The sequence below is a fragment of the Cynoglossus semilaevis genome, chromosome Z, assembly GCF_000523025.1.
Source record: "Cynoglossus semilaevis isolate Cse_v1.0 chromosome Z, Cse_v1.0, whole genome shotgun sequence".
NCBI classification, from domain to species: Eukaryota; Metazoa; Chordata; class Actinopteri; order Pleuronectiformes; family Cynoglossidae; genus Cynoglossus; species Cynoglossus semilaevis.
In genome coordinates this window covers 10,410,534-10,429,600 of record NC_024328.1, presented here as the reverse complement: position 1 = coordinate 10,429,600, position 19,067 = coordinate 10,410,534, and the positions used below count along the sequence as shown (strand labels likewise).

General features: G+C 39.3%; 3 protein-coding genes across 5 annotated transcripts in view; all 3 read right to left on the bottom strand.

Annotated features, from left to right (window-relative positions):
• LOC103397867 (calcium/calmodulin-dependent protein kinase type II delta chain) overlaps positions 1-5,873 on the bottom strand; it is a 60,518-nt gene extending 54,645 nt beyond the window's left edge. Inside the window, 2 exon segments of the mRNA XM_025052955.1 lie at positions 1,796-1,890; positions 5,546-5,873. Of these exon segments, the coding sequence (XP_024908723.1) occupies positions 1,796-1,890; positions 5,546-5,607 (157 nt within the window). The 5' untranslated portion in view covers positions 5,608-5,873.
• A 1,475-nt stretch (positions 5,874-7,348) lies between these two features.
• LOC103397882 (protein transport protein Sec24C) lies at positions 7,349-16,731 on the bottom strand. 2 transcript variants are annotated; one of them, XM_025052953.1, is made up of 21 exons: positions 16,402-16,731; positions 15,673-16,263; positions 15,388-15,446; positions 15,005-15,058; positions 14,323-14,434; positions 13,814-13,941; positions 13,572-13,707; positions 13,363-13,472; positions 13,124-13,236; positions 12,100-12,291; positions 11,721-11,817; positions 11,532-11,633; positions 11,253-11,420; positions 11,041-11,137; positions 10,417-10,565; positions 10,180-10,318; positions 9,644-9,765; positions 9,367-9,546; positions 8,921-9,121; positions 8,662-8,751; positions 7,349-7,509 (listed from the first exon to the last, which is right to left on the bottom strand). In XM_025052953.1, exons 2-21 carry the CDS (start codon positions 16,214-16,216, stop codon positions 7,369-7,371), a joined length of 2,934 nt encoding a protein of 977 aa, XP_024908721.1. In that variant the 5' UTR covers positions 16,217-16,263; positions 16,402-16,731; the 3' UTR covers positions 7,349-7,368. The 2 variants fall into 2 exon arrangements, with proteins under 2 accessions (XP_024908721.1, XP_024908722.1); XM_025052954.1 differs by having other exon boundaries at positions 15,721-16,263.
• A 165-nt stretch (positions 16,732-16,896) lies between these two features.
• Positions 16,897-19,061, bottom strand: LOC103397869 (uncharacterized). Of its 2 annotated transcripts, none has more exons than XM_008336285.3 (3): positions 17,896-19,061; positions 17,612-17,707; positions 16,897-17,462 (listed from the first exon to the last, which is right to left on the bottom strand). In XM_008336285.3, the coding sequence occupies exons 1-3, from the start codon at positions 18,992-18,994 to the stop codon at positions 17,179-17,181; spliced, it is 1,479 nt and encodes a 492-aa protein (XP_008334507.1). In that variant the 5' UTR covers positions 18,995-19,061; the 3' UTR covers positions 16,897-17,178. The 2 variants fall into 2 exon arrangements, with proteins under 2 accessions (XP_008334507.1, XP_008334506.1); XM_008336284.3 differs by having other exon boundaries at positions 16,898-17,462; positions 17,878-19,061.
• Between the last annotated feature and the right edge of the window lie 6 nt (positions 19,062-19,067).

Here is a 19,067-nt window from a genome sequence, read left to right as displayed (position 1 = left end):
TGTCCACGCTAGATATATATATATATATATATATATATATATATATATACACACACACACATATGTGAATATATTAATTTCCCAATTGTGGGACGAATACGGGACTAAATCAGTATAATTATATTAATATGTATCGATATACTGTATATGTGCGTAAATATATATGTATATATACATATATAAATATTCATTTACACATATAAATAAACATACATATATATACACACACAGAAATATAGATAATCACACTGTAAATGTCCCTATTGTGGGACGAATAAGGGACTTAATTGTTATATAGTATATTAATATGTATCAATATATGTGTGTAAATATATATATATAAATACATATATATATATATACATACATATATATACATATATATACATACATATATATACATATATATACATACATATATATACATATATATATATATAAATACATATATATATAAATACATATATATATAAATACATATATATATAAATACATATATATATATAAATACATATATATATATATATATATGTATTTATATATATATATATGTATATATATACGTATATATATACATATATATATATATACACACACACACAAAGCCACTAACTGTATTTTAAGAAGGCTAGTGGTTTGGAGTTTGGTCAAAGTCAATATTCATGAATATTGACTAAATGCAACAGGCAGTGTCCATTTTGCTGCTCACGTTAAATGTTGACATAGTTTGTGTTGCTATCACAAAAGGTCACCACAGTAGTGATAATGACAGCATGATCTTGTTCAGTTGATCAGCATATGTTCAGATAAACTGAAGTTGTCACACCAACAGGTCACCTCAGAAACAGTGATGTCACCACATTCTAGGATGATACCCTGAGCTAATGTTGGTTGCTACGCTTCTTCTACCACTGTATGTGTGGCGGCAGGTTAACAGTCAAAGTGTCAACGTGCTGCCAACTGGCTGGGCCCCAGCACTGGGTCTCCAGTTACGGGCAGAAGGGGTAGCAGGAGATTTACACTGGGCAAATGGTGGTGAACTGACCTGCAGCAAACACTGTGGTGACCATGGAGTTGATCCTCCACTCTGCTAAGAACCGTTACTGGTCACATGACGTGTGACCATAACGATGAAATGTATTTTTACTATCATAAAATGTAATATTACAATAAAATTGAGTAAGACATGTGAAGATTCAATTTAATGTATTTATGTCTCTTTTGTATGTCTCTTTTCTAAATGTAACATCACAATCTAGAAGAAAGTTGTTAATGGTTTCAACCTAGTGATGTCCAATAATATCGGTCGACCGATATTATCAGCCCGATATTAGCATATTTTGTAATATATGTAAGAATCGTTCTCGGTTTTTACTCCAATAACGCAATGCTCGGGTTTCGCCAAAAATAGTTTTGGGGATAAACGGCTAAATGTTAAAGCGAAGGTCACTAGATGGCAGCATTGCAGCTCAGTTAATTAATCGCATACTCATACAGAGGTTTGTACAGATAAATTAATAAATATTACCAGGTCTGTATATTAAGTGTTTGGACAATATCGAGATATCTGATATCGGAAAAAGGTTAATATCAGATATCTGTAATTTTTTTTTTTGGGGGGGGGGTCTTTTTTTATAGTGGATTTACACTGTTTTGAATTTACTTTTTTTACTGATCATATGGCCCAGTATTAGCTAGTTCTCAACAACTGTACCACTTCTGTCAGACCCACACGGTACAAACCTTTGGAGGCCCACATGGGCCGGGTGAAAAAGCCAGCAGTGTGGATGCTTACCTCTTGCAGATAACTTTTTGGTGTTGATTATTTTGGCAGCATACTCCTGTCCCGTGCACAGCTTTGCACATCTGCGCACCACTGAAAAGGCTCCCCTGTGGAACACAAACAGCACATTCTTGGTTTTAGTTTACCAGTGGACCACTGAGGTACAGGTCGACACTGCTCTTATGAACCTGTTCATCATCATTTGTGAAGGTGCCGTCATCAGCACGATGACATTTTTTGCACAGACAGCGTTTCTGCAGCTCAACCTAATGCCAATGTCTCCAACAGTTTTCAGCTTAATTTAAAGACGGTTCTTTTCGGCTGTTTATCTACTTTATAAGCTCCTGTGAGGTTTCCATTCACACAGTCAGCAATAGTGATGGGCGCACACACACACACAGCACGTGAGCACACGAACCAAGCACTACTGAAATATCATACAGGACGACGATACCACGACCGTCCTTGAAAACTGACACTAGTAAGGAAACTTCTGAATTATGAAGTATTGATAACATCGTGAGCTGTCAGTCAAGTAAAGTAATTGTTGTCAACCAGGTGTATGCATTGGGAAGAATCTGGCAATACGAGTATGTATCGCGATATATTGCGATACACGGCGATACGATAAGCACATCGATATATTGCGTTTTTTTAAGCAATGTAGTAAAACTGTTGTTGTTAAATGCTAAAGATCAGGTTACTAATGTTGGAACAGACGGATCTATATTTGTTTTCAATAAAGAAGAAATATAAGCAAAATAATATGAACCAAAGCCATGAATCTTTGTTCTTTTTCTTTATTTTTTAACCAATACAGTGCTGTAAAATATCGATACGGTATCGGAAAACAAAAATATCGCGATAAATCAGTGTACAGTGTTCTCTCTATATATATCGCGGTTCTCCTTTCACTCCCACAGTATATCAAAAATTTTTTTTTTGAATCCGATCGAATTCTCGTTTTGAAATTGAGATAAGCGCATTTGCAAACAATCGCTGGTAGCTTTGTTAACCTAGACAAGATCGTACACACACTATTGGTTAATACAATGCATACTTGGTGTACTATTGGCTAATCGCATGCTCTTTTGTTCCTCACACTGATTGGCTCATGCATTGTAGTATCTATCAGCATCTCCCCCTTGACAGACAAGAAATACAGTCTGGGGGGGGGGGTTGATAACAGTATATGTAAATAATATAATGACTATCTTACCTACTTATCTACTTTGCGGATTTCCCCTTTTCGCGGTGGGTATTGGAACGCAACTACTGCAATAGGGCTATGGATCACTGTATCAATATTTTCCTACACCCCCATAATTAATCGTTACATTTCATAGTGAACGACCCTTAGCATCATGTCAGCTCTAATTCGGTCTTTTTATCGTCTCTTAATGTTATGACAAAAGAAAACATTATTCCACGTTTACGAAGAATGGCGAGGCGTAATCATTAACGCACAACGTTCATGCCTGGAACAGGTGATCAGAGAAACTCAGCAGCACGACATAAGTCACACATGCACAGAAAATATATGCATTTGTTACTGACACCAAACCCCACAGCTGTGCCTGGAAAGTTCACACTCTGTGAGGTAAGTGTCTCTGGTTAGCGCTAAATATGTTTTAACAGTCATGCACGGTTAAATAAGGTCAAAGAGCATGAACCGAAGCCTTTTTTTTTTAAACTTTGTAAATAAAAATGATGTATTGAACAGACGGTGTTTGGTAACCAGATCCCTCTGGTGTGTTGTTACACTGCCACAAGTCTGTGATGTGGATGGGTTACATTCTGTGTAGTGATTGTAAATAACACCTCAAAAGCTTTGTGTCTAACTGAGACAAACAGAGCGGCGTCAGAAACATGAATGATAAAATGCTTTTCAGAAGCTGAAATTGGTTGCGACAGATTTAGCAGCTGAGCTGCAAGAACAGAGGGAGAGATTTATTACATTCACTTCAGAGCATTTAAAATAAATAAATAAATAATTAATTAAAAAATGGACATCAAGTGAAAGTTGAACATTTTCTTAGATGAAAACAATTGTAACGGCAGGACTTTTAAATCAGAAATTTCAACAAACAAGAAACAAAAACAAATCACAAAAAATGTACATATTTAATACATTTAATTGCTCCAGCCCTGAAGGTGGCAGCAATGCACCGATTATTTGGGAGATGCACAGAAAGTGCAAGTGGTGTTGATTGGCGTTATTCTAAAAGAAAGATAGGACGATGTGTTTAACAAAAAGCTTTCTTAAAAACAAACAGCAGCTCGGATAAGAACGTAATTGTATGGAACTTGTGCAACGAAGAGAACTTTAAGTCTACAGTATTACTTCAATTAACAATTAGCTACAGCATTCTTATTACAAACACCAGAGCTAACGTTAGCTGCATAAGTCCTGGTAGAAACACCAGAACTAACATTAGCTACAACAGTCCGAGTACAGACACCAGAGCTAATGCTAGCTACAACAGTGCAATTTTAATGCATTTTTTAAATTCTACGTCCCATCAACTAAATTACGATAGAACACATCATTCAACAAATACATTAATTGCCGGAGCCTAAGATGAATGAATATATTCCAGCTCCACTCCATTGTCTTTGCATCACTAGGTTTGTGCTACGCTGCGGCTGTAAAGGCCACTAGATGGACCCAGAGTTCACAACAGTCACCTTGTCTCAGTCTTTAGATTTATACATAAAAGAGACACTGAAACCACAATCACGCCTTTGTTCTTTTCTCGCCATGTGCAAAAATAAATTCTCTGAAAGAGTTCCTCGCCCACAGACCAGTGCTTTTGGCTGAAGAGCTTTGTGTGTCAGCGGGTATTTAAATAAACACAGCAGGGCCTACGCTTTTGATCAAGTGTGTTTGTAACATTTTTCTCACTGAGGGCTCAGTGAGACTGAGACATGTTGGACATATTGATATATTTAATATTTATTTGATACAAAACATACAGGACGTTGGCCAGGGTTTAATTGTTTATTATTATTATTATTATTATTATTATTATTATTATTATTATACATTTGGTCCATGGTTCAAATATTAAATAGTCAATATGAAATATCATCCAACCTGGAGCCAAAGAAAATGGGCTGAAGGGCCACATGGGGCTCTGGAGCCACAGGTTGTACACCGTTGAACAAGGTAGATCAATGCTTCAGATTCTTTCTAATATTTTTTTAATGAAAAGAAATACCAGAGAACAGAAAACTCAGCACGTCTTGTTTTTCTCATTTTTCTCAAGCAATGGTACACGGTAAAAAAAAAAGTGATGAAATTAGTTTAAACTTTATATTAAACTGTGGCAATAGCAGGAACTTCTTTGAGACAGTCCCAGTTTGACAGTCCCAGTTTGACAGTCCCAGTCCGGAGCCAACTGTGACATTTCTCCCCTTCATTTTATCTACACGAGTCACTAGTTTGCCAACTCAAACTGATCCCAGATTAACACTACATGAAGAGCGAGTACCACGAACCCAAAACGTACACAAACCGTAGTTTGAGAATCATATATTAGGAAAGTACTGAACAGTATAGCGCATATATAAATATTACTTAAGAAATTATGATGGTGTATTTTGAGCACAGCGCAAACGTGTTTGTGGGAGAGAGACATAGAGAGACAGAGGCGTATTTTGAGAAGTGTCATCCCAAAAAAAGCAACACACACACACACACACACAGCCGCAGCAGTCAAACCCACGGTCAGCCGTGACAGATAACAGACACACACTCACTTGCCCAGCTCCTCGTACAGCTGGTATTCATCCGTGAATCTCGTGCAGGTTGTCGTGGCCATGTCTGGTGTTTCTTTTCCTCAGAGCTCAGGTAGTGGAGATGAAATGAGAGAAAGAACAAACAAAACAAAACCACGTAATCTGTAGTTTGGTGCTAAGTGTCGCGGTGTAGAAGAGACAGGTCCGCCCAGCAGCTACACGGCCGTTGGAGCGGTGAAAAGTTTTCAAGCAGCCGCAGAAAGTGACGGAAGATTTAATACCGAGACGAGCGGTTGACTTCTTTCTCTCTCTCTCTCTCTCCTCTCTCTCTCTCTCTTTCACACACTCTCTCTCTCTCACTCTCTCTCTCTCTCTCTCTCAGACACAAACTCTCTCTCACTCTCTCTCACAGATACCGCGGGCATGCAACACAAGCTGTGTGACGCAAACACAACAATTTCCTGTTTTGAACGTCACAATAAAAGCACACCTGTTTAAAACAAATTCCCATGGATCATTATAGTACCACGGGTGTCACACACGGTACAGTTTGCGTTAGTGTGTTAAGTGAAGAGAATTTCTTAGAATTTTGATACCCAAAATCACGAGAGACATATAATACAAGTACATTTTACTTTTGATAAAACGTACAAAAACATATTCGTTTAAGTCAATTATATATTAACATAACAGACTTTTCTGTTATGTTGTTTTTGGTTTTGGTTTTGTTTTTGTTTAAAAAAAATAACTTGCTATTTATTTTGATGGCATCCTAGTTTTCCGCATCTAACTTCCCACGACTTGATGGTTCGTTGGCTTTGATTGAAGCTTCAATTTTTTGGCGGCGTTAGAGTAGCTGTGCTCTCTTGCCCTCTAGTGGAAATAGTGCGGAACAGCTCAAAGTGGACTCTACCACAACTTGCGCCTGCGTCATCTCCAAATAGGGGCAAATATTAGAGCGCTTCTACCGTACCGCCACACGCGCGCTGTGCGCACTCACTTAAGTCTTTGACGTAGAATCTACGACACTTTACAGACGTGCAATTGACGTCAACTACTTCTATACTTATTCACCTCTATAAAGTAATAATTAAGGTTTATGTTTATGCTAATGGGTGCTCGTTAATCTCCGTGAGTGCTCGGTAATCTCCGTGGGTTCTCACTTACTACTACAACTACTACTACCCGGAAGGTGTACTTTAAAAACAAAACTTAAAAAAGGCGAATTAAATAAACATTAGTATTATTATTATTGTAATTATAAAAAATAATATTTACAATAATATAAATAATAATAATTGTTGTTATTATTAATAACAATAATAATAACACTAATATAGTAATAATAGCCACGTTTGGGTTAAGGTACTTGCACAGGGACACATCTGCAAATAGCAGGAGTAGAGCCCCCTAGCTTTTATTTAGATATGACACTTCTTTTAAAGTGTAAAGTCCAAATTATTTAATGATAGCGATGGACAGGGAAAAAAGTTTTCACTTAAAGCTTTAATTATTATTATTTTCAGGGCTTAATCACATGCATGCACTCATACACACTCACACACACAACTGGGCAGATGCACACAAAGATCTCAGATGGCAAATTAAAATGTGACACAAAACAGGAATAAATCACCAACAATACATTTAAGCGTCAGTCACACACATGTCTCCACAGCAGTGGTTAAATACATTCAAACGAATAGAATAAAGCGTCTTTCAAAATGTCTTCATGCTTGAACAGCACAGCTTAAAATAATTCCATTCAGTGCAATAAAATCGAACAAAACTTTTTTTTTAGTTTGTTAATCTGTTTAGTGTGTGTGTGTGTGTGTGTGTGTGTGTCACTGCAACAGGCGGACAGAGTTGACGTGAAGATGGTAGAGGAAGTCTGCATAGGATGCCCCTCCGTTGGGACTCTTGTCCTCCACCAGGTGGCGCTGCATCACCTCCTCACACGTGTCCCCCTGTTTCACCACCCACAGCTGAGTGGAAAAAGAAACAGACTTGTCAGTGGCAGTTTTTGTCAACCTTTCCCCTGTGGAATATTTACTGTCAATTTCGAAACTGTTTCAGTTTCACGTCACAAGACTGTTTTCCTCTGGGTTTCGTTGGTACATTTAATCATTTAAATGTTTAACATCTGAGGAAAATTAGCCAAATTAGCAAAAAGTTAGCCAAATGGTAAATTGTGGCTAATATAAATAGCTCAAATACAAACATAGCTAAATTAAGCAAAGCAGGGAACTTACATGAAACACTTTATGAAAAAGCGTAAAAGTAACAGGGAATATATACAAATTTAAGCCAAAATAATCTCACATCTCAATTTTAGACAATATGTAGCAAACGTGAAGAAAAAAATAACTTAGAGCATACGTGTCAAACTCAAGGCCCGGGGGCCAAATGCGGCCTGCCAAGCCGTTTTGTGTGGCCCGGGAGTGCTTAAAAAGCATTTAGTAAAGTCCACACAGCAGAGATACTTAACCTATAGAATTACAAGTTTTGTTTTTATTACACAGCAATGAACAATATTTTTAGTTTGAATAAATAATAATCAATTGCAGAAACTTGCAGAAATTAGTCTGTTATGGAGTAGTTTTTTGGTTCCATATATATTTTCAAAATAAAACTTATTTTCTCTATTCTATCAGAGTCTGGATGACTTTTATATTAAAATATTGCCAAATTATCTTTAAGAAAGTAAATGGACATGGTGGATTTTCTTTGTATGAAGTAAATTAGTAAAATTTACATTTACAACTGACACTTCAAGGGGAAGGGGATTGCTGATGTGGCCCCCGGTGAAAATGAGTTTGACATCCCTGACTTAGAGGCTACGAAAAGACCACAACAAATGTCAAAGAGGTAAATACTAACTTGCTAAAAACTGCCAAAGGTGATCATTAAAAAAAAGTTTTAAGTTAAATAAATACATTTAAAAAATCACATTGTTAGCCAAGCAGCTAGGTCACATACAAAGCTAAAAATAGCTTAAAGGTAGCCAAATCCACTAGTCATCATGAGGAAAAAAACACCCAAGAAAATTTGCGCAAAATTTCACCATAACATCTAAGCCATGTTAAAGGTAGTCATGGAAGAAAGCGAAACAAAAGTCCAGATAAAGTTAACTTCACCTTACGAGCCCTGGACACTTGACAGTTCAGAGTATTGATGAGGGATCTGATACTGATGGACAGAGGACTGTCCAGATCTGGCAGTTTGGTCTGTGAAGAAAAATGGACATAGACATGAAAGATAAAAATGTCTTAATTACTTAACAACATATGCCAGAACCATTACCATTGACTCTGACATAACATGAATTTTTAAACCCTGTGACTCTGGGCTGACATTTAAGTCCTAAAGGTTCCTACAGGCTGCAGCGCCTCTTACCTCTCCAGAGGGCAGTGAAGGGACGTACGATGTGTTAAAGACTTCAGCCAGTGTGTTTGCTGGGACCTGATTTCCCACCCAGAGCAGCAGAGTGAGTGGAGTATGAATCAGATACAGACCCCTGGGCTCCAGGCTAACAGCTGTGCACCGCAGCGCCCCCCTCAGCTCAGGAGGAGTATTTGAGTTTTCAGTTAGCGTGTGCTGGTGAGACAAAAGTCATAAATCGTTGATTTCATTTTCTACTGCCTACTATTGTTATTAATGACTAATCACAATTAAAGTAGATAAATTAACATGTTTTAAATATTAAAATGTATTATATAATTCATATATTATATTAATTAATTGTGAAAACTTGGACCTGTGGTTCTGTGCGGTCTGTAGTGCAGAAGTAAACTGTATCTCATACTGATGATGATGATGATGATGATGATGATGGTACTGACCAGACACAGCAGCTGAGGGTAGAAGTGTGTGGCCGTCCCGCAGGCGTCCATGCCGAGCACCTGGCAGCGCAGCTGCAGTCTCTGATGGACGGACGTCCTCATGCCTGGCAGCAGGACCTCACTCTTTCTCAAACTGTTGACATATACAGGCAGAGCTCGCAGGTACTGAGGTAGGACCAGCTGTGGAGGAGGCAGATAATTAAATGAGGCCTTACTGTAGGTGGTTCTGTGTTTTCCTTTAAGAAGGAGAACGTTGAAGAGTGCATCACAACCTCACCTGTCCAGTAGAGACTGCAGCGGAGGAACAGTGTTTCCGGTACGAAGCCAAAGCTTCAGTTACCTCTGTCTGGAGCTCCTCCCTTAGTTCCTGCAGAGGGCGCTCCATTACAGTACAGTACACTAAAAAAAAGCAACACAGAGAAAGTTAAATTATTACCAAAACATTCACACAGACAACACCGCTGGTGTGAGTTACAGCAGGTTCCAAACTGATTGGTCGAGGACCAGAAGTGGGTCGTAAAACAAGTATCAGGCCACAAAGAAAAATAATGCACATTTCATGTTGGTGTGATTTCTCCCCTGGTTACAAATATTATTTTTTCTAAATAATTTTTCGACAGAACCCACACAAATCATTTTCCTACAGATTTCCTACAGTTTCAGTGAGAACTGACTCCATTAATTCAGTACAGACTTCAGCCATAGTAGCCACTTTATCCTAAAAACGCTATTTTACATTGGACTGAGCCTACGATCCACCAACTCTGATCTGCAGGTTCATCACTATGTGAATCGTCATGTGGAGTTTCTTACTCTTCTTGCAGTAGAAAGCGAGCAGAGTTTGGGCCTGGAAGTGACGGAAAACCTCCTGCAGGTGAGGAGAGCATCGCAGCGTCAGCGTGTGGACCCTGGTCCGTCTTTCTCCTGTCTGTGTGCTGTAGGACAGGACAGCCTGGGGACGTGAGGGGAGGAGGGAAGTTAGCCTGGCTCAACGTGTCGTCAGAACTAAAGACTAGTCAAAATAATAATAATAATAATAACTCTGCCCACCTGAATGGCTGCGCCTCTGGTTTCATCCAAAGACCTGGTGTGGGCAATTTCCACAGCCACTGTGGTCCAGTGATCTAAGGCTGCCATGGTGACCTGAGCAGGACTAGTTCCAGGGACAAAAAGTCCATAACAGCCGGACACACGTAAATCTAGCGAGACAGAAATAAAAACCCACTGAGGTCAGGAAGACAAATAAGGAGTCCTTTACTCATGGTGCTGATGTTCTGGGTCACTGAGAACTGTATTATCAATACTGTCACAATCACCCGGTAATCACAAATTCCTCAAACACACTTATCCGATATGTGCACATTCTAAATGTACTGTTTGGTTACAATGTTACACAGTTCAGACTGTAAAATCACACTTTATGGCTAAGAAAGTGCTCAAAATGTCATTACTAATCCTATGCAACATGAACCAGTTCTTTATAAGACACTACTGTGTGCTGTAAAAGTAGTTTAAAGGTGTTTTTTACTCAGAAAGTCAGTAAATTACAAAGTTTGAGGCTGATCATACAACAGTTAGGACAAAACAATAAATCTGTAGTCTACGTTTTTGCAAATATTTTGTTGTACTTTGTTACCCCAACAATAGAGCCATGTGTCGAAAAAACTTTTAGACCTTTGCTGACAAAAATCCTGAGCTTAGCCCTGTAGGCAACGTCCGTCTCTACGGTCTTCTTCAGATCAGCACTGAAATGCTCTCTGTCCAAATCTCCCTGTAGTGACAGTTAAAAAGAAAATCACATCAAAACATGAAAACTATTGGAACTTCCTTCTATTTTACATTCATTTCCAGGTCGACAGAAGTCAAAGTCCCAGTTGCGAGGATACCTGGAGATGGCTGTAGGTGTGCAGAACTCCTCCGGTCAGATATGGAATGTATCCAGGCCAGGCTCCGCCCACATCTTGTTGAGACAGGAAGAACAGGTGAACGCTGCAGCCCTGGTGAATGCACTCCTTGGCCAGGGAGACGACTGGCTCTGATGGCTGAAAGATGGACTACAGAGAAAAAAAATATATTAAGTGAGTATTTTTCAAACTTGGGGTCACAAGGTTGGGAACCACTGAGGAAGAGTAGACAGTACAGCATGCTATATGGTTTTTACATACCTTTGGTTTATAAGAACCAAAGAACCCTGAGGTGTTTGTGAGCTCTGTCTCTACCAGAGAGGCCGAGTGGAAGATCAGCAGCTTTCCAGGACAGTCCAAGGCCTGAAAGACAAACAAAGACATCTGAGCTCAAGGTACATATGGGATAAAATTAAAAAGTAAAATATTGTAAATTCACAGTATGTCAACCTGCAGCACGGTGAGTCCCGCTGTAACCGGCAACTTCACTGAAACTCCCCCAGGGACATTGCACTCTTCTGTGAACTTAGGGATAAGCTGTAGCACACTGCCCATACAGTCAACCAAACATCATTTATTTTCTAGGGTTCCACCCAACTGAATGACATGTAAAAGTCATAAAGGCTAAAATGCTAAAACACTTTAAGCCTTTTCGACACCATCTATGGAGAAATGAGGGCATTGCAGGGAAAAGACAGAAGTATAATAATTATAGAAATTAATATGTCCGGTCTGCCAAACGTGTCCAAATTAACAGGCAGACCGGATTAAAAAGCCAAACGGGCCACATCTGGCCCCCGGTCCATAGTTTGCCCATGTCTGCTCTAACCTGTCAATGCTGTCAATGCAGTCTCTGAGAGACACCAGAAGGCCGTCCCTCACGGGGAGCTGCAAGTCGTCCGTGTCTGTGAGGACCAGCATGTGTGGACGGGTTAGAGCAGGACTGAGGTTGTACAGGTGGATCCTGCTGTCATAGGTCATCAGGCCAACCCTGACGTCTGACACACCGTCTCCGTTCTCCCTGGAAAAATAAGACTCTTTTATATCAAGGCAACACATTGAAGAACATTCAGCCGTCTGGCATGATGTGACAGAATTATACCACTATCGCTAACGCAAATAAAGTGCATGAAACTCGAGCTAACTATGAAGCTGAATGCTACATACTCAGCAGAAAGGTTTTGGATCATGTCAATTAACTGGTTGGATAATTTCAAACTTTTCAGTGTTGGAGAAACTTTCTTGTTTTGTTTTGGGTTTTTTTTGAAAACCAATACTCATCCTTTGTCTCCTCTAGTGATTTGTTCGACTTTCCAAAGGCTTTTATTTTTAAGGTTTCTTAATATGCATAAAGTCATTTGTAAATGGGTGAGAATCCAGTAATATTTAAAACTGGATTGTCTTTAAAACATCAATAAAACTTAACACAGTTTTTCTCTGCTGCCCAGTTTTGAAAGAGGAACTAGCAGTTGGTGCTCTCTGTGAAAAAATAAAAATGTATCGAATTGAAATTCCTTATTTGTCCCACAATGGGGAAATTCACAGTGTGAGTCTTTGCAGTCTACAAAGGCTGCCACAGGAGGCGCCATCAAGTATGTGGTTAGACCCCAGACATTCTGCATGTGAGGAAGGCGTGTTGTATTTGTCACTGACACACTGTAATACCTTTTTTATTATTATTATTTTCCATAACTAAATGTATTTTTGAAGTTCCAGATTTTTCATGTTGTTTTACGCTCTCTCTCTCTCTAAAACAACGAGATAATTGTTTTCTATTTTATTTGTGGCAGTAAATGTTCATTTTAACAAGTGTGTGTAAACCTAGAGTGTGTAACATCTGGAGTGTGTTTTACCTGTTCAGTGAGTTGAGCAGCATGTGTATTTGCTGGCTCACAAACTCCAGATGTCCTCCTCTCAGTGCTGATGCAGACACATCTATGGCCAGCAGCAGTGCAGCTGCTTCAGCCTGCAACCAGTTTGAAGACAAAAAAAACACACATCAAGTATTTACCCAAGTTTTAATTATTTAATTAATATTTAAGAGCTGCCCTTACATAAATCTAACTTCGTAAAAGAGTATGTACAAACGTACCCTCTGAGAATGGACTATTTCATATGAGCCCATACTCAGTTCAGGCCTTCGGTCTTTATCAGCCCGGGGACCGGCCACACCCTTGGTGGGCTGGTACTGCTGCCAGGGCACTGGAACGTGGATGAGGACAGAGGATAAGAGAAGGATTTAGAACATCATCATCATCATAAAAAAAACTCTTTCAGATGAAGCTCTGTGTTTCATCTTACCTTCACTGAGTTTACCACAGAAGGGGCAGTAAAACCTCTGACCACAGTCCTGCCAGTTCATCGCTGGGCACATGGAAGCTCCACAGTACTTACACCCCACTACACACTCTGGCTCTTGGCAGACAGGGAGGGGCATCTACAGACACAGATATTCATGATCTTCTCTGAACACTGTACTGAACCCTAGATGTTTTGACCTTTAAACTAACTTATTACAATAATTGTTTATAGAACCTTCTGACCTCTTTATCATTTCGCTCTGCAAAGGGAGTGACCAGAGCCCCTAGTGGTAAACGGCTTAGCAGGACCGTCTGACCATCACAGGGCACACAGTAGGTGGTGGAGCGAATGACAGAAGGACTTGTATTACCTATAGTTTAATGGAGACAGTCACATTCAACAGTACTGGTTTAAAGTTGACCAAAATACAATATAAGAATAAAACAGACTTCCAAAACAGACGATTTGAAAATACACACATTCTGGCTGTGGTTCATAATTTACCATTGTTTGTTATTATTGACATGTTTTATGTGTCTTAATTTTGTTTATTAAACAGAGTTAGTAACTTTTATTTTGAAATTACCACTTTTATTTTCAAATTCTATTTCCGTATCTTCCATATTAAGAAGAAGAAAAACATGACGACAGCAATGCTAGAATAACTCAACTACGCACACATTTAGATAGTGTACGAAATAATTTCTGCGCATTTGTTAGGCAAACAGTGACGGCTGTTCTCATTATTTACCTTTGTCTTCAACAGGACAGGAAGTAGTTGGAAGAGGAGGAAGAGCAGAGAAGAATTCAGAGACAAACACCTTGTTCTCCCACTCTGCCCTGTCCTCTGCCATCACTTTGACCTGGGACACGGAGAATAGAAAAGAATATTCAATTAAAACAATTGAAAATAGTACAACAACAATGTAGCCATGTGAAAATGTACGTTTATATAAATAGGTCTATATGAGGTATACATTTCAAATCCCACATAAAGTTAGGACATGTTTTTGTAAATGGAGTGGACAAAGCCAATGTTTTTAATTCACCTAAAGACCAGGACATAATTGACCAAGTGCAGGTCCCTATTTTTACCTACATTCCTAACCCTCACTGAGAGCAGGTCCCAGATGATATCCAATCACATTAAATCAGACACCTTTTTAGAAAGTGATACTGTACCTGCTCAGAATTTTCCAATGGATTTTCCTTATCTTAAATAACATGGTCTAAAAGGTCCTCACAAAGTCACAACCATGTACACATTAGATTAAAAGATTCTAATTATGAATTTAATTGACACAGCCAAAGGGCTGTACAGGATTGGTGTGTTTAATAAACTTCAAATTAACATAAAGGGAGTAAAAGACCTGAGCCAGAAAATGATACAAATACATTATGATACATGTGGCACAAAAGAGAGACAGACTCACAGCACTGGGCAGGAGCTCGGGGTCCAGGCCGTAACGGGATTCAGAGGTAGGAGACTGCAGTGAGAAAATGTTGAGTTTTTTACAATAAAACCGGACTGCTTCATGTAGTCGTACCCAAAACAATGTTTCTTTCTTCCTATGACGAGTAAAATGTAAGTATAGAGTAGTTATTGACTAGAACTCCAACAATGAATGCTAACGCTAACGCTAATCGCTGTGTCAGTAATCGTCCTATCATCGATTTAAGGTTTATGGTTCTGTAAAGTGGAACGATAACAGCTTTCAGTTGATCTGAAAATGCTACAAAAAATAAAACTAAAAATAAAGAAAACCATAAATGTATGTGATGATTTGTTATTTGTCAAAATAGAAAAATAACTCACCTGTGGTGTGGAGTTCTTGTCCAGTGTAACTGCACTGGGAACAAAAGTATCTGTGGTTCCTGTAAAGAAAATTAAAATCAAACAAGCTTTTTATAACTTTTTATATTTATGTGTAGTGTCTAAAGTTTGACATTGTTTTATTTTGAAATCTTGACTGTTTAAATGGGTCTGTTTTGTAGGGATTTTTTGTATTTGCTTCGGTAAACAAGTATCTCTTACCAACTGAGCAGTCTAAGATGCCCTAACAATTTATGGAAATAAAAGATGAATTACATGTGAACCTACCTCTAAGCTGTGGAGGAAGAACACATTGTGGCTGCGGTTGGACGGTACCTGTCGGTGAGCCAGAACTGTCCATCAAGTTTCCATGGTGGTGTTGAGGGTACTGTCCTCCGTAATTTTCAAATGATTGGGGGGTTATTTGGAGATTGCCATGAAGTGAGCCCTGCTGTGAGTAGAGGGGCTGGGGCGGTGGAGGTATTGCTTGATCAGGTCTCTTAGGATAGTGTGGTGACATCTGCTGAAGCTGCGTCTCCGTCGTCACCACGGGTAAAAAACATGGAGGTGCATTTCCAACTTTGTTCACACCAGGTATACTGAGTGGGCCGTTGGTATCAGTATGATGTACAGTGTGGTTGACATTACTAGAAAACCCCATGTTTGTTTGGTTTGTCCACTGCTGGTGCTCAGGGTACTGTGATCCCAGGTTGAGATGCTGAAGGCTGGGCATAGGGTTGTGGGGACCCGATGGTGACACAGCGGGCCAGCCGTTCTGCCCCGTCCACTGGCATGGTGTCTGGCTCTGATTGGCCATCTGCGTGTATGTCATTAAGCACAGCCATCACTGATAGGCCAACTTCTCCTCAGAGGCGGGCCCTAATGAGTCAATACAAACGTGCAAAGAATTTAATTAATAAATACAAACCAGACACCTTGCTCATCTACTACATTATTTAAAAAAAATTTAACCCATATGCACTCAACCATTTTGTAATAAAATAATAGGTTAGTTACCTTCTGGCCTCGGCGGAAGCAGTAGCATTTGTGTGTGATGTTCGTCCGTTATCATTTTCTCCGCTGCTGCGACGGAAGCAAAACGCTTTACATACAATTTTCCATTTTTTTTACACTCGTCTATTTGTGAAACGTGAAAATGATAAATGGTTTAGATTTAAGTCCCACGCTTAAACAAGAAACGCCTCTCTGCATTAAATGAGCCCACCTGCCGTGTTAGCAACATGTTAGCAAGGGTCACGACGAATCATTTCCGCCTGTCCTTTCAAAGAAAAACTACTAGGCACCGGTCATTAAACTTGCATTTAAAAAAATATGTTGAGGGGTGATTTTTCTTTTAGCATTAAATGGTAAATGAACATTTTTTGCAGTTTTATGTTTGTTTGCTCCACTTATCTGTTTAACAAATTGGGTGTAACTTTATTTATTGAATCATAATAAAAATGTACTCCAAAAACTACAAGTGACAAATGACTGATAATGTAACCTGGTTTTGTTTATTGCTCAAATAAAATGTTTTTTTTAAATTTAATTTCCATAAATGAGTAACACTGTCAATAGAAACTGATACTGAAGAACTACAGTATAACAGACATATTTATCTGAATGAATTAAATAACACAATGCAGTTAATCTTTTAGAACAAAGAAAACCAAAGCTCTTAAGGCTGAACGAAACCTAGGAAATGATGATCCCTTGAACAGGAAAGACCATATAAATAAAAAAAAAGCCTTAGCTCAACACAAGTTGCTTTCAAGGAATGCATCGTATAGCCATCTACAAATCATCCTCTTCTTGTTCCTCTCGCCGGGGTTTCTTCTCATTTTTAGGTGCATGCTCAGATCTATTACTTTCTCTCTTTAAGGCAGTGATTCTGTTTCTGACGTAGTCCTTCACACCTTTCCACGATCGAGTCTTCAGTGATTGCGGCTCAGCCTCCAGACACTGAATACAGTCATTTTTCTGAGGCACCTTGTGAGTCGTAATGAAGTGCATCAAATGTCTTTCAACAGCACGAACCTCCGCTACTTCCCACTTCTGTTTGCCCTTCTGTTGAACAACTGAGAAAACGGATGGAAAAGTTGCTAGATGTCAGTTTATTTTGGCCTCTGCCATCAATTTTATTTTCTTTTTTTTTTAAATATAAAATATGATACAATTTGAATATCATCATATCATCTACGTGAAACAGCTTTTATAACGCAGTTACCTGTCGGTGTTCCACGTTCCTGTTTGTAATTTTGATTTGCTTGCTCGCAGCTGAAAGTGGAGTGCTCACTGTAACAAGGGGAAGCAGCTTGTTCTCCTGTTTAAAAAAAAAAGGATTTAAATCGGCTTGATAAGAAAACAGTTCTGTTCATTAGAGCACAATTCTTCCTAAAAATAAAAATATAAGTGTTAAATCTTTACAAAACCAGAAGTGTCTTTATCACAGATACAGTTTCATTTAATAAATTAAAAAGAAAACCAAACTACCTTCAAAGTCTCTCTCACCAGTTTCCAGCTCTGCCCTAATGGTATGAGCCTGATGGTTGGGGCCCAAAATCTGATCCACTTCTTCACCATTCAGGTTCATCCACAACAGCATTTTCCCAAAGTGTTTCTGGATCTTCTTTGCCGTCATTGTGTTGAGATTTTCAACGCCACACTCTTTGGCAAGTTGGTAGACAGATTTGGGACCTTTGAAGTTGGACTTTGCATTCGGTCGGCCAAAGAGATAGATGTTCTCTTTGGGAACTGCACACAACTCTCTGGTCTTTACCAGAAGCTCCAAAGCAGACTCAAATGTGGGTTTTAGGAAGACAGGAACTACCCTTCCACAACTGCCTCTCATGTCCACCCTTGTGAAGTAGCTACACAGGGTTCTTTCCAAATCGGTGACAGATACGTCCATTTCATCCAGCACATCGCACTTTTTCCGTGACATAAAATTTCTTAGTGTAATTGAAGATATCTCTGAGGCTTTCCTCCTGTTAAAAAAAAACATGCGAGCGATCATCACCTTGGCCAGTGTGACATAGTTCTCCTGAGTCACATTGTCTCTCAGGTCTTTTTCTACAACTTCGTGGACCTTCTCCAAGTGTGAATACAGAAGCTTAACATCCTGGACCAGCGGCACCATCTTGTCTGTGTTCATCTTTGACTCGTTCATATTTGATAATGCACCAGAGGAGACCAGCATATTCCACTTTCTCTGGTACACCGAGAGGAAGTTCTGTGCCGACTTTGCTAGATCTTTATCCCCAAGCTTTAGGGCGTTGCTCTCGACAATACTGCAGGCTTTCTGTAGGTGGTAACCAAGCTTTACCGCAAGCGAGGGGATTTTGAACATTTTGGTCTCTGCATTGTAACCTGCTACGACTTTCACAGCAGACACCACGTGTCTGAAGCTTGAGGGGTAAAAGAAGTCCTCCAGATTTTTTAAGGGAGTCGTTTTTCGGGCTTCAAGGACAAGTCTTGACAGTTGGCGGAGGTTCTGCCTCATGTACTCCCGCCTTCGTCTATCACCGCTGTAGAAATGAAACATCTGCTCTCCAAACTGCAGGAGAATCTTGTCCTCAATGATGCCCTGCGTCACCTCGTCGTCCAGCATGTTGCAGAGCAGGTCCTTAAAACCTTCACTGATGTCCAGGTCTATTATTTCAAGTGCACATCTGAGTCTCACA